A 15,047-nucleotide genomic window follows, 5' to 3' on the forward strand; every position below is an offset into this window, starting at 1 on the left:
TTCAAGACCCATGTTCACTCCTTCCTCTCCACAAAAAGACCCTCCACACAGCATCCCCAAAGATGACATAGGCCCTGAGGGAAATTATTTTCTTCAGGGCCTCCTGTGTGGAGTAAATATAAAAAAAAAAAAAAAAAAAAAAAAGCAGGTGGAATATGGAAAAGGGAAGGAGGAAGTAAAAAGGATGCCAGTTTTTTTTCTGGTGTTTACTACCCGTAGAATAGGTTGATTTGAAATATAATAAGGTTTTATATTTGAATCCCATACATTAATAGGTTTGGGTTTCTAAACCTAAAATATTGCTAATTTATTAAAAATCTCTTTAAATTATTCGCAATCATGTGAAAAACAGTACTGCGGGCCTTAAATGAATGAATTGATAGGTTTTCTGTTAAATGTTTAAGAAAAAAAGCAATGTATTACCGCAATGTCAAAGAGGTGTTCATAAAAACTTAATCATTATACCTACATTATCAGGGCATATGCAGGTGCATGAATACGTGTTCCGAAATATTAGAAACGTACTAAAATTTTAACAGGAAACGGCCTGCAAACACGGGTTAACCCGGATTTTATTAAATCAGCAATACTCATTTTTGTCCATGTTGGTCCGGAGCCAAGAAGCTTACTTCTTTGCCAGTAGGTCGTCATGTCTCATCTACCTTACCTGCCTATATCTTCTTCCCTTCCTACATTTTCAAAAAAATACTAAACATATATTATATTTGATGGCATGAAATGCGTATTTTCACATTAACTTTGCAGTGTTTTCTTCCAATTATTGCTGTATTATAAAGTGAGCTGTATTAACTTGTTAAAAAATAATTACCTATTTTGGTCTGCCATTATTTTGGAAAATTGTGACTTTCGATTAATTAATTGATAATTATAACGCCATAGCTGAATAAGCAGATTAATTATTCCATCAACATAAACACGGGGAATTACCTGACCACGTGGAGAAAGGGGAAAGTGGTCTGGGAGGGGTGAACGTAGGTAATGTGGGTACCTGCCCACCAGGGGATAGCGTGACGGCAGTTGCTTGTTTACTCAAACTTGTGTTTTTTGAGTAAACGTTTTTTAATTAAGACATTTAAAACGAAATGTTAGAGAGCACGGGCTTTATGGGTGATATCATAAATTAGAATAAAATTATAATATTGGTAATATCGGTAGTGTTTCTATGGTCAGTGAGGCTGAAAAAAATGGTTGGCCAAAACAATTTTTATCATCGCCATCAAGTGTTCTGGTGGCCTATGGAAAACGCTTTTAATTCCTACGCCTATGTCATTGCCACCTATTTCTGGACCCTTTATTATAATAAGGACTTCTTTATTCTGCAGACATATCTTCCAAAAATATATTTCTTGGGTAGTGTCTTTAATCCTTGCTGCACGTACTTCGGAAACATCCAGTTTTTCTAACTTGTTTTATTGACGGCTCATCAAATAACCGGTCATAACAATTGATGATGATAAGAAAGCATTTTCTTATTTAATAAACGTTCAAGTGCGTAATTCCACCATTTTTTCAGTAATCTGTCAGCGTATTTTGTATAACATTCCGCTGTTACCTTTACCTTTCTTCAATATCATAAGTTTTACTGCGTTTTGGCGGCTCCAATTTAAAAACTCTATTCAAGTTTTTATTTTCAACGTTGCCATCTTTCAAATATGGCAATGAAACCAGCATCTAAAATTTTCAGGAAAAGGTGTTTTTATTTATTTCAGTTTGGTTTAAATACTGAAAATACAAAAAACAATAAGTACGTCTTTTCAGGAGTGAAAATAGTTGTTTTCATGGCGTGAAGGGTTTTTTACGAGTCGTGATAAATAATTTCAATGCGTAAGGTCTGATTAAAATCTTGTTCTCTAATTACGTAGGAGAGTCCCCTAAACTCGGACAAATGTCCGCCAGGAATGACAAAAAAGCTGTGACAAGTGGAAGACAAACGCTCTATCAAAATGCGATTCAGCTTTGTTTGCTTTTATCAACCGTATAATTATAATGGAACAATGTGGTTTTGTCTCCATAAAAGTAATTAAATTCTCGTGACGTTTGTCGAAATATGGGAATGTTATTCTTTTTAGACAACGAGGCGACTTTCACAGGCTGAACACAATGTACGTATCTGCCCTTTAAAATATAAAAGATAAATGACGCGTATCAATATTTTACATCAAAAACATTACGCTGTTTGTATGTTTATCAAGAAAATGATATGTCATCAACGTGAACTATCCACATTCTATTATAGGTTTGGCAACTTTACGAAGCTCGGTGAAATACCGGCTTCTCGTTTCAGAGTTCAAAATATGACTAAATCAGACAAAACAACTTGATAAGTTTTTTTAACAAACACTACATTTGCTCCTAGTTATAGAGCAGACTACTCAGTATCACTCTGTTGATTAAACTTAAAAATGCATTAAATGGCCTTAGTTATATTTTACTAACCAGTCAACGAAAAGTCAGGTTCTCTTCTCCTTTTTCTTCCATGCTAACACTTCTTCCTCATAATATTCCCCAAATGGGGTATACTCTGCTTCAATTATTGTCTCCCAGCAGTTGGGGCATAAATATCGTAAATATGGAAGTGCAAAAAGTTACTTTGATATCCCACTTGCAGTGAGAAATTACTCTTTTGTGATGTCATATAAAAATATGTGTAATGAACATTAATAAAATGTGTCCATCGTATCGAATTTCAATGATGAAGTCTGTTTATTGTCAATCAATGTGTAAACGTCAGTGTCCTGTTATCACACGTATTGAAATACAGACATCGTTATTTAGTTCGTAATTACATGCATTTTATTCCTAAGTCCAGGCTGAAAATGGCAATAATAAAATGATGAAAGTTTACAAAATATGTTTTTCTCTTTGTAGGAGACGGAAGGACAAAAGACAAACAATGGCATCCAATACAGGCTTCAACTTCTTTATGCAAATGGTAAGTAAAATTTTGACCAAACTTAGTGAACGAAAATACCAGATTATAATGAGCCACTTTTAAATGGAATTAGCTATAAAAACTGTTCATAATAACATAGTAATTTTATATCTTTTTCTAATAAGTATTTTTTGCAGGGATGTATTGATTATACGCATATTCCAGGACATCTGGCTTTGTAACATCTTTATGTAACTTCTATTTGTACCAATATAATTTTCTCGCATTTTCATAAACTTATTCTCGCATTCTTTAGAAGATGTTATATGGATATTATTAAAAATAAAATATGTTTCTAACGGAATAGCGGAATTATACTTCATGCAGATCTTTTAAATATGGTACAAATTGGCTGAATGATTTATTTTAGTGTACATCAAGATATAGATAATAATGAATTTAAAAAGGTTCAAAAACATAAGTCAAACCTACAAATTGTAACAACGTAACGTTTGTATCAAAGTGTACCTATCCCTTTTCAAGTTGAAGCAAACAAATCAGTGGCCGATAATTAAATTACAATCCTTTTTTTAGTATGGATACTTGACTTCATCACAGTATTCATATAATACAGAAGTAAAAAAATAGGACGAATTTTTTAATCAATCAAAATCCAGTGGATAGGTAAATACCCACTGTTTTAGCAACATTAAAAATTTTGTAATTCTCATACCAATTCTATATTGTATAAGTTTGTTATAATTGAATCCTTGGTAATTTGAAAGAAATAACTTGGTTTTGTTTGCGGGTCTCATCAAAATATTTGGCGTTTGGATTCCTCTAAATTAAGGCTACATTTATTCATTTCTAAAAAGGCTTTACTGCGGGATGAACTAAAATTATGACTACTATGAGACTATTTACACGGCCTAATTAAGCCCAAAACCGTAATCGATATTGTTCCTTATAACATACAAAGGCTCATTTAGCAAGGCGGTTTTTCTGTTCACTCGGCAGACCTTGTGTAGGAATCCAGTCTACCATATTAGTAGCGGACGGCGATATTGAAGGAAGCATACATACGAGGAATTCTGACTAGTTTTTATTCTGACAGGATTAAAGTAAACATCTGCAGTACGCCACGTTTCCACAGAGACATGAGAGTGACTACCTCACTAGCTAGTTTGCAGTAATGTCACTGATTTTATCTATTTCTAATAGATTCGTCTTTTTTGTTTGTTAGACATGACAAGTTTCTTATTTTGATTTGATGTACTATTACGAACGCATACCATATATAGGGTGTTAATAAGCGAGAACAATTTTTTCGTACAATTTAAAACGACTCGTCAAACGAGCTGGTGTCAAGTATAGTCCATCATGTGCTAAAAATAATAAGTCACCAGTGTTAAAGAAACTCTCTGTTTGATGCAACGGGACATTTTTACTGCGTACCTGCGGGTAATAAAGAATAAGAGTCCATTTAAGAAACAATGGGGTTTTTTTGTTTTTGTTTATAGTTCGTTTTCATTGTTAAATTAATTTTCTATGTTTGAATACTTCGCGCCCGTCCGTCAAAACGATCGCAATCTGAGCGGTAAGAAGCAGGAGCTTGCGTGACGTCATCCGTGCGCTGAATCTCCTGTGGTTAGTGCATTTTGTATGGAGATTTAAAAAAAAATCTTTAGCCCGTAGTTTACATGGTATCATTGATGTACCTACTTAGCTCACGCCGCGGCAGTACGTCGGATTCTCGCCAGCGGGGATATTGTCATTGATTTTACGCAAATTTGAAATGAGTTCCTACTTACTAATTTTTACAAAACATTAAATTGGAATGTAGGTGATTTTAGTCGCAGTAGCGCATTGTTTGATTTGTATTCTATCATGGAATAGCTTCAAATTTACCACTTTGAATTTTAAAAAAACCTACCACAATATCAGAAGATAATACGATGTAAGGTAAAACGATAAAACTAAAAAGACACCCACAAAACATCTCCCAAACTCAACCAACATACAGATAACAAATCAACATATCTCAATACACAATATAAAACAGTATAGCAATCCCTCTCTCTTATTATCAAAATACGCATGTAACAGAAAGAGATGTTTAATTTTTACGTTTTATAGTGATTTGTTTTTTGGGTATTATGCCGTGTTGCGCTACCTCCTTCTTTAACCAACGTTTCGAATAGCATTGCAGTCTCCATCAACAGGGCAAATGATGAATTATTACGCTGTACAAACTTAACGCGGAATAAATTAGATATCAGATTTCGTTCGACCAATCATGGAGCGTATACCCATTAAACATTTTAAATCATTTTTCAAGAACAATTTATTAATTCTGATGGTAAAAATATAGAAATATATAATTATTTCAATTACTATTCCAAAAATGTATTTATATTGTTAACATCTTTGACTAATGCATGATGAATTAATGGTGTGAAAATACGTTACTCAAACAACGCGCGTTGTTTCACTGAACTAGGTCCAGTGGACATACTTTAGCAGACCGTTCATTTACACATTTATCCATTTCATGAGCGGAACTGCATTTTTTGTTCGATTAGTATGAAAACAAAGTTTCTATAAAGTATTTTTAATATGTCATTTGATAGTTATCGTAAAATTTTTTTTTTTTTAATATTCAATGAGTAAATTTTTTTTTGAAAGGCAATGATACTAAGGATTTTTTTTCAATAATAATTTCAGCTTCACAAATGTTACAATCATCATCACAGGTCTGCGTTACTCATATTAAGACTTTCAACTTACCACTATTAATAAATAAATGTTGCTCTATCCGGGAGAGATACATTTATATAGCGCGATCTAGTTTTTCCGCCGCTCGCCATCATTAAAGTATGATAACATCATTATAATATGTTTTACTATCCCTTGCAATATAACTCTAATTATCCCGGATGTAACGTATCAACAATTAAATGATGATATGAAGAGCAACGGCTGCACTGCTTTTGTCATAAAAAAGCAGCACAAAAACTTGGATTTCATGCCAAAATACCCAACCAAAGTACATAATACTTTTAAAATTTTTTAATAACATATATATATACCACAGACATAGGAATTAATAGACGAGAAGATAATGGCGAGGGGTAAAATCAACTGTTGAAGAACGAAGGGAGTGAAGCTGACTGTGATTCGTCAATAAATCAATCTGACAGTAAATAGGCATCTCGCATTATAATATCACCATTTACTTCTTAAAAGTAAAATCTGCTTTTGAATGAATAGACATTTTTACATGGGAGCGCAAATTACTCGCCACGTTATGAACAAATTTACGTCCAAATTCGGCAAAAAAATTCGGTTCTATTTTCAGAGTCGAATATTTCGTTTAAGTATTTAGTTAAGACACTTTTATAAATGTTCATAATTTACTTCCCAGCAACCAACCAGCTTTGTGTTTCGCGTCCAGACGTTTCTCGATGTGATAGTAACAACTGATTCATATTATACGATGTGAATATGCTTAAAATAAAGTAAAATAATGCTTATATATGGAATGTAATCCTACGACAATTGGGTTTATTCTCTTTTTCACATCTATTTTTACAAGTTTTCATAGTACAAGTCAACATTTTGCCGTGTTATTTCGTAAAATGAACCGATGATGCCTCGACCATAGTTCGCACAAGAATGATGACGTCACGTTTTCAAGCATACCTACCTGACGCCTGTGCTCTAAAGATTGCAGTCCGTTTGTTAAGATTGGGGAATCTATCAAACGGACCGCCCGTTTCTGCACAGAGTCAAGGGTTTTTTTCAGGTATTTTGGGGCTCCAGACCAGAGATGGCTGCCAAATTCGACAGTAGGGCGCACTTGCGATTTGTACAGGGTGAGCAGTTGAGTACTATTAAAGTATCTGCGGGCCCTGTACAGTACGCCCAGCTTCTGAGAGGCCAACTTTACTCTAGCTTCGATGGAGCCCCCGTACCTGAGCTGGTCACTTATAGTTACACCAAGCATATCAATGGAAGGCCTGTTCGGAAGATTGCTTCCGTTGAAGGAGACTAGATTATCATTTGGATCCCTTTTAGACGTAATCAGACAGGATTGGGTCTTTGAAACATTAAATTCGACGAGATTATTTTTACCCCAGGAGGAAATACTCTCGAGATAACCGTCCATTCTCTGCTTCAAAGCCCTCCGAGCCGTTGGAGTTTGTGTGCCCTTTGGGGGCTTGTCAAACAAAAAGCTATCATGAACTGTACTGTCATCCGCGTAACAATGAATCGGTGCACATGTCAAAAGGTCATTGATGTGCAACAAAAACAAAGTTGGAGACAGAACCGATCCCTGTGGGACGCCAGCATTTATGGAGTGCGAGGAAGAGGTGAAACCGTCAGCAACCGCCTGAATCGACCTATCCCTTAAAAAGTCAGCAATCCACGTACACAGGGATGCGGGAAGTCCGTAAGAATGCAATTTGTTGACAAGTCCTCGGTGCCAGACCCGGTCAAAGGCCTTGGATATGTCTAGTGCGACCGTTTGGGTCTCACCGTGACGTTCCAGGCACCGCCCCCAAACATGCGTCACATACGCGAGAAGATCACCGCATGAGCGGTTCCGCCGGAATCCGTATTGACGGTCGTTGATAATTTTGTTCTTCTCGAGGTATGTGAGCAGTTTGTCGTTGATCACACGTTCCATCACTTTGGACAGAACTGATGTGATCGCTATGGGGCGGTAGTTGGCCGGGTTGGAGCGGTCACCTTTCTTGGGAATAGGGTGAATTACCGCTTTTTTCCAACCAGAGGGCACAGTGCCACACTTCAGGGACATTTTGAAGAGCTTTGTCAAAACTGGAACTATTTCCGCAGCACACCTCTGCAATACCAGGGCAGGTATTCCATCAGGTCCACTAGCTTTGTTAACATCGAGCCCCCGTATGACGTGGAGTACATCCCGATGCCGGATCCTCAGCTTTTTCATATAGAAGCCGCAGTGAGGAACCGACGGCGGAACAGCACCCCCGTCGTCGAGGGTCGAGTTTTCCGCAAACATTTTCCCTAAAAGGTTTGCCTTTTCGGTGGCGGTGTTTGCTAGTGAGCCGTCAGGTCTGGTAAGAGGTGGCAAACTGGGTTTGCAAAAATTTCGACCTATTGAGCCCGCAAGCGACCAGAATGCTCTGCTGCCATGCGGGCAGGCAGCCAGCTTTTTGCTGATCTGCAGGTCGTGTTCGAATTTTGACCTATTGATGATTCTCTTGCATTCCTTTGCCGATTTGTTGTATGCTGATCTGCTTTCGGGCGTTCGAGATGTGTTGTAGGCTCGGTAAGCCGCGTTTTTTCGTCGAACTGCTTCGGAGCATTGTCGACTGAACCACGGCTTTGAGCCCACACCAGTTTCTTTAGTAGTCGATTGTATGAAGCCATCCATCGCCGAATTGATGACTTCACCAATCTCCTGGGCACATCTTGAAGGGTCCGAAGTCCGAAAACAAACAGCTGACCACGGAAAAGCATTGAAATGGACCCGCATACCGAACCAATCTGCTGACCTATAGTGCCACACTTTTCTCCTCAGCCTCTCATTGGTTGGTCTGAGGCTAACGGGGATTGATGTCGTCACTAGGCAGTGGTCAGATGATCCCAGAGGCGCTGTGACGTCAATCTTATAACCGTGTGGCACAGTAGTTAAGAATAGGTCTAACAGATTGGAGCGGTGAGTCTGGACATCAGGAACCCTTGTAGGCTCCTGAACCAATTGCTCTAATCCGTAGCAAATGGCAAAGGATTCCGCATGTCGGCCAGCCGAGTCCGTTGGGCCTGAGAACTTCAACCATGGTTCGTTATGAACGTTGAAGTCCCCCAGAACAACAAACTCGGCCGAAGGGTAGCGGGGCAAGAGATCATCAATAGTATCGCTCAAATGTTTGAAGAGCTCGGAAGTGTCTGATTCGCTATGGTTCGGTGAGCGGTATAGACATGCGTAGAATCTTGCCGTACTGGCAAGATTGACGCGCACCCACATTACGTCGAATCTGGAGTTTTCCAGACTCAATAGTCGCACACAGTTGACGTCAGCTCGACTATAGAGGCAGACTCCTCCTTTCAGTCGGAATTTGCTTGCGAGGGTAAAGCCCGGGCAGTCCAGATAGGAGGAGTCTGGCGGCTCGGCTATCTGAGTTTCGGATAGGAAAAGAAGGTTGGGACGTTGGGACAAAAGATGGTGATGGACGGAATTTAAATTTGTGTGCAGGCCGCGAATGTTGGCAAAATTTACCAACAGTTTTGGCCCGCACCGGGGACGCCTGCTACTCGACGCTGTAAAGATGTTAAGTTTGTTTTTATGTATATTCATGATTTTAATATTTTTTTTTTTTTGTTTTTTTTGTTTTTAAGGGTATGAAGTGAAAGGAAGGTCTGGAATGGAAAGGTATGAGGGGTGGGTAGGAATATGGGGTTCAGGCTGTCCAGGAGTGATGAGCGTTTGGTTCCAGCCCACCCACTGCGGTGCTAGGCGATAGGCTGGGAGAGTCCGGCTGGAGAGGGCATCCAATGCGCCCCAAACGCTGCTGCTGGGTCCCCTCCGGTCACGAACCGGCACAACAGCAGTGGCGGGGTTTTTTTCACTCGCTGATGGGGCAGCCCACCCTTAGTCGTGAGCCTGAGGGTCGGGCCCCTGTACTATCGAGCGGCCCGGACAGCGGTAACCGGTTGTAAAGGGTCTCCCTCAACCAGCATCTCCCAACCGGCCCGCCACGCAGAAGGTGGGCCGACGCACCCGCCACCAAGACTTGGGCAAACCTTAACCCATGAACCCGGGCACCCCTGCTAAGTCACCAAACGTAGCGAACCACTTGGGGTGACCTGTGGCAGAGGTGTTGGTCATCCAATAAATGGTTCCCAGGGCGGCGGTACCCATTCCCGCCTACCAAATTGAAAGTGGGGAGTGGGGATAATACGCTTTTAATCACTTAGGGCAGGTCTACTAATATTCATATGTCTATGATATATACCATATTTACCTCTTAAGGTACAGCAAATATCTAGTACGGATCTGTGCTTCTTTATTTTTTACATTTTTAATTATAAAATATAGGCTATCAAAGTCAATCATATGGCAATTATTTGTGATTTAATAGTATATGTTTTTTAAATTTTATCTATTTATAATAAAATTTAAAATAAAAAAAACGATAAAAAAGTATTATGTACGGCGTAAATTTATATTTAAATTAAAAAATGACCGATTAATGTTGGATTCAAATTTGTCGAATTTAAATTGAAATTTCTGTTAATTTTTTTCTTATGATGTTTATTTTATTTTTCAATATATTAAAACAGTAGGTAGCGCTAATTTTTTTAAACTTACAATTAATTCACAAAAATACCAAATATACGCAAAACTTCAATTCTTTCCTTTATACTGGCCTATATATCATAATATTAAACACAGATAAATAAAGTAACACATATCCATATTAGATATTTGCTACACCTATTGATTAAAAAAAAATGGAGGTTAGTTGGGTATTTTGCAAGGAGAAAAGCGAGTACTGTTTTTTTATCAAAATACTGTTAGAAAAGTGACTGCATGACCATTTCGAGGAAATATCAGAACACATGCAAGTGGCCTTATCCTAATAAATATAGTGGACGAGATGAGAAAGTTTCACAATTTTTCGACTTCCTCATAATATATACTTGCTTTCCTGATAGATTGTTATCAAATTGTCTGCAGTCCCATTTTTAACAGTAAAACGAATAAATTAGCAGATTTTTAATAAAATAACAATATTTTATATAAGTAGGTTTTCTCCGTGTGGATTTAAAGCCAAAATACCAAACGATTTTATTTTTTAAATATATAGCCAATATCTAGTAAGGATGTGAACTATTTTATTTATTGATGGTTGAAATAGTAAAAAAAATCGATTTTTCATGATTTTAGAATCAACTTCTGCAATGTGGGCAAATAACGATAATCATTTTTCTTAAATTGGTTCTCCCTGCTACGAAAATATATATTTATTTATATATATGTATGTATTTCTTTAATGCGACACTTCACAAGAGTGCCCGTACAGCCTGTACGTACAATGTAAAGGCAGGAGAACTATGTCGCCACCCGGTTGGGCAGCGTTGTGAAGTGGGTTAAGGTAGGGGCTGAAGGAAGTCATTTTTTTATGCGGGTCTTGATAGTCAGCAATACGAAAGGAGGAAAAAAAGATGTCATATAAATGAAATATTACATTTTAAAAAATATTATGAAGAAAGCATTATGATGGGCTTAAATTTAAATTACAAACTATTCAAACCATACTGATTTCGACCCTGTGACATAATATGCATGCAACAACAACAATCTACAGAAACAACGTATAGTTCAAATAAACAGGCGAATAATCTTAACACTCTGCGCAATCCACAATCCCTTTGATATTTTCCCGTAGCCCTTTTTACACTCACTGCCCTCTCACTTGTCCAGCAAAGCTCCTAGTTTCCAAATGTGCGGTCAGCATCCTGGCGAGGTCCGTTGTTGAGACTTCTGCCACTGCTGCTCTCCCGGGACCCCAACTCGGTGAAACCACATCATCTTGCATTACTTGTGAGAAGTTAAGTCTTCATTGTGCGCAATCTCAAATGGAATGAATTATATTATACATGTTGCCACTATTATGTGGTGAATGTTTGTACCTTAAACACATAACACACGTAATTTTTACAACAAAAAGTTGTTGTTTATTGTCATTAAGTTGAATCAAATGATTCCTTTTATAGTAATTAAGGTAAATTAAGGTTTTATTTAAAAATATTTCATATAATCCTTGTCCAGCGATTCCGAATAATTACCTTTTTTCAAATGCGTATTAAAAACGGCAGTCGTAGGTAAATATTTACCTTTTACAAAACTGGAGTAAAATTCGGTTTATGGGAGTCACTCGAATAACCGAAATTGAACTTGATTTAGACTAATTTAGGGCTGGGGAATCCGAATCTGTAAGAATTAGGTGGGGGTCGGCACTATTAACTGAGATATAGGGTTTTGAAATTTCGTACGCGATACATAGAAACCATGGTTTATTTATCAATTATGACATAAGAAAATCAAATTAGTGACGATTTATTAGTCTCACATTTCAGAAGTGCCAACCAAAAAATAAAAAGTGTTGCCACAAATGTTGTAAAATTAAATCACAAACCAGTCTATACAAACCTAGCGTAGCCCACAAACTATTTGAAAACTGGGATGTAACTCTAAAGGGGACGCGAGCAGGCGTTATTAAAGGGGCAATTTTTTGTAACAGGAAATAACATGGAAAAAAGGTATTAGAATTAAATCACAAACCAGTCTATACAAACCTAGCGTAGCCCACAAACTATTTGAAAACTGGGATGTAACTCTAAAGGGGACGCGAGCAGGCGTTATTAAAGGGGCAATTTTTTGTAACATGAAATAACATGGAAAAAAGGTATTAGAATCAAATCACAAACCAGTCTATACAAACCTAGCGTAGCCCACAAACTACTTGAAAACTGGGATATAACTCTAAAGGGGACGCGAGTGGGCGTTATTAAAGGGTCATTTTTTTGTTATAGAAAATCACAGTTAGGTTAGGTTATATATATATAAATTTAATATTTACAAGATTTTAAATAATAAACTACAAATCTGGCAAATGATTTTTAATTTTCTGAATTTTCCATGCATTGATATTATTATTATATGGCAACACTTTTTATTTTTTGGTTGGCACTTCTGAAATGTGAGACTAATAAATAGTCACTAATTTGATTTTCTTATGTCATAATTGATAAATAAAACATGGTTCCTATGTATCGCGTACGAAATTTCAAAACCCTATAACTCAGTTAATAGTGCCGACCCCCGCCTAATTCTTACAGATTCGGATTCCCTAGCCCTAAATTAGTCTAAATCAAGTTCAATTTCGGTTATTCGAGTGACTCCCATAAACCGAATTTTTTCCCAAAACTGCATGTTGCCATGCGTTTCTAAACCGTATTCAGGTAATGTCCCACTTCAACGTTTCAAAAATTTCCGCCTAAAAATATATGTTACTTGATCAGACTTCACTTTAAAAGGTTAACCTATTTGTAAAAAGCAATAAAAATACTGCGATGAATTTATATGCAATACTAACATAGATCCGTAAAAAATTACGGAATGTTTAATTGTACGATTTGAAAAGCCTTTAAAAAACAAATAGTAACGAAATCTGTCAAAAATTTTACCATAGAAAAATAAACATTTGAAATATAGAATTAATAATAAAGTAAAATAAAGTAGGTACCTACTTTATCGCATGTCTTATATGATTTATACTGATTAGTTCCAATTTTGTAAGATAAAAAGTTGATTGCAAGGAAATAATTATTGTTATCCTTTACGAAGGAATATTTCGCATCACGTCGCGCATGCACCGATGCACCGTTATTAGTATCTTTGATATCGCGCAGTATCCTCTTTACGAATTTCCTGCAATTTTATAGTAAAACATTTTAAAATTTCCTAAAAGACTGCCTGTTAGCTGTTGCCTTAGGAATATCAAATTGTATTGCCCATTCCTCGCCATAAACATGCAAGTCTAGCTGTTACACGATGCTTTAAACGAATAACATTTAAATTTGATGTATAAAAATAAAATTCGTAGAGTTTCGCTTCACAAGATGTAGCAGTATCGGAATGGCCATGTGTTGGTGAGAGAGATAAGACGATGAAACACACTAATACGCCTACGTACGTGAATATGTGTTTTAAAGGGTATTTCATATTCGGTAGCACCATTCTACAGCCAGTAATGGTCCGTAGATACTCTGTATTTGCCTCGACCAAAGGTGGTTAAACCATGTTATTTGAAAATAGAAGCCTTAATACTACCTTTAAAAAAATTCTTAATTATTTTTAACTCCTTGATAAAATTCCATTTATATGAAGCTCAAACTATTACGTTATAATTTTACGAGCAGGAGTCGTGGTTTCACGTAAGTACTGAGTAATGTTAATCTTCTTATCTGTTTAAATTTGATAAAAAATAAATGATAAGCTCAATTCAGTTAAATAAGTACTTTTATGTCGTGCGCCATACATTTGAGTTCACATTCCACCCAATTGCCTTCATATTGATACTTGAATACACCATAAGCAATACTCATGGAAATTAAATGTAGCGAATGTACTCGTACCTATTCGATATGCAAGTGGCTCTACGGCGTAGATACATACCTCTGTATGTCGGTTATACGGAGTCCCGTATCAAGCGGTAGGGGACACCAACCATATTACAGTGAATAGTAGCTACTCGTAGATCGTATTCAAATTAAGTATTTGCTTTAACTGTATTTTTTTCAATGTGTAATTTCCTCCTTGTGATTCTGGCAGTATTATTACACTGTTTTTACGTGATATTCACGCCGGTGTAATTTCATCCTGGTACCACATAAAATGCGTCTACAGCAATCTCCTATGTAAATAAAGATGAGTCTTACGTTCTTGTTTTATTTTTTAGAAATGTTCACTTTTATACAGAGATTGATGAAATTACGCACACCTAACGATCAAAATAAGAGGAAAATTAGTATCTACAACTGATATCGAAAACTATGTGCAAATCCTGGGCAACGCTGTGGACGACTAGGAAATTTACCATTCTTAGTGACAGCACAGTAAATTTTTAACTCTATCACTTGGCATTTCATTTATTTGTATTTTTTTTTCGTTACGTTTTTATTTCGTTTCAAGATGGTGGCTTTCGTCAAATAGTAATGATCGATATTGTGTTTTCTACCGGCCGGGCATGAAGAAAGTTTAAAAAATATTTTTTTTTATAAATCGTATAATTCCTTATTTAAAACAAAAACATGTTACATAAAATATGTATGATTTAAATTTATGAAGGTGGGTACTCGTATTTACAATCTTCATATGATTTCTAAAGAAATTTTCGTTGTGATTCATTAAATAAGAGAAAATTAGAAACATGTTACCAAGCAATATAAAAAAATGCGAATTACCTCAGAGATTCAGATATATGCTGAAAACATGGCTACTAAGCAGAGATACTCTGTATTAGTAATACTTTTGATTATGGCAGTGGTTGGTGATAAATATGATGTATAAGTTGTATTGTAATAAGTAATAATACTATGA

General features: G+C 36.6%; 1 protein-coding gene across 1 annotated transcript in view; it reads left to right on the top strand.

The window, feature by feature from the left end:
• kn (EBF transcription factor knot) overlaps window positions 1–15,047 on the top strand; it is a 161,913-nt gene that overhangs the window by 19,636 nt on the left and 127,230 nt on the right. The window contains exon 4 of the mRNA XM_089637567.1: window positions 2,890–2,953. Within this exon, the coding sequence (XP_089493693.1) occupies window positions 2,890–2,953 (64 nt within the window). The remainder of the gene's footprint in view (window positions 1–2,889; window positions 2,954–15,047) is intronic.

The sequence above is a fragment of the Hesperophylax consimilis genome, chromosome 11 (genome assembly GCF_061612785.1).
Source record: "Hesperophylax consimilis isolate HC1 chromosome 11, BYU_Hcon_1.0, whole genome shotgun sequence".
NCBI classification, from domain to species: domain Eukaryota; kingdom Metazoa; phylum Arthropoda; class Insecta; order Trichoptera; family Limnephilidae; genus Hesperophylax; species Hesperophylax consimilis.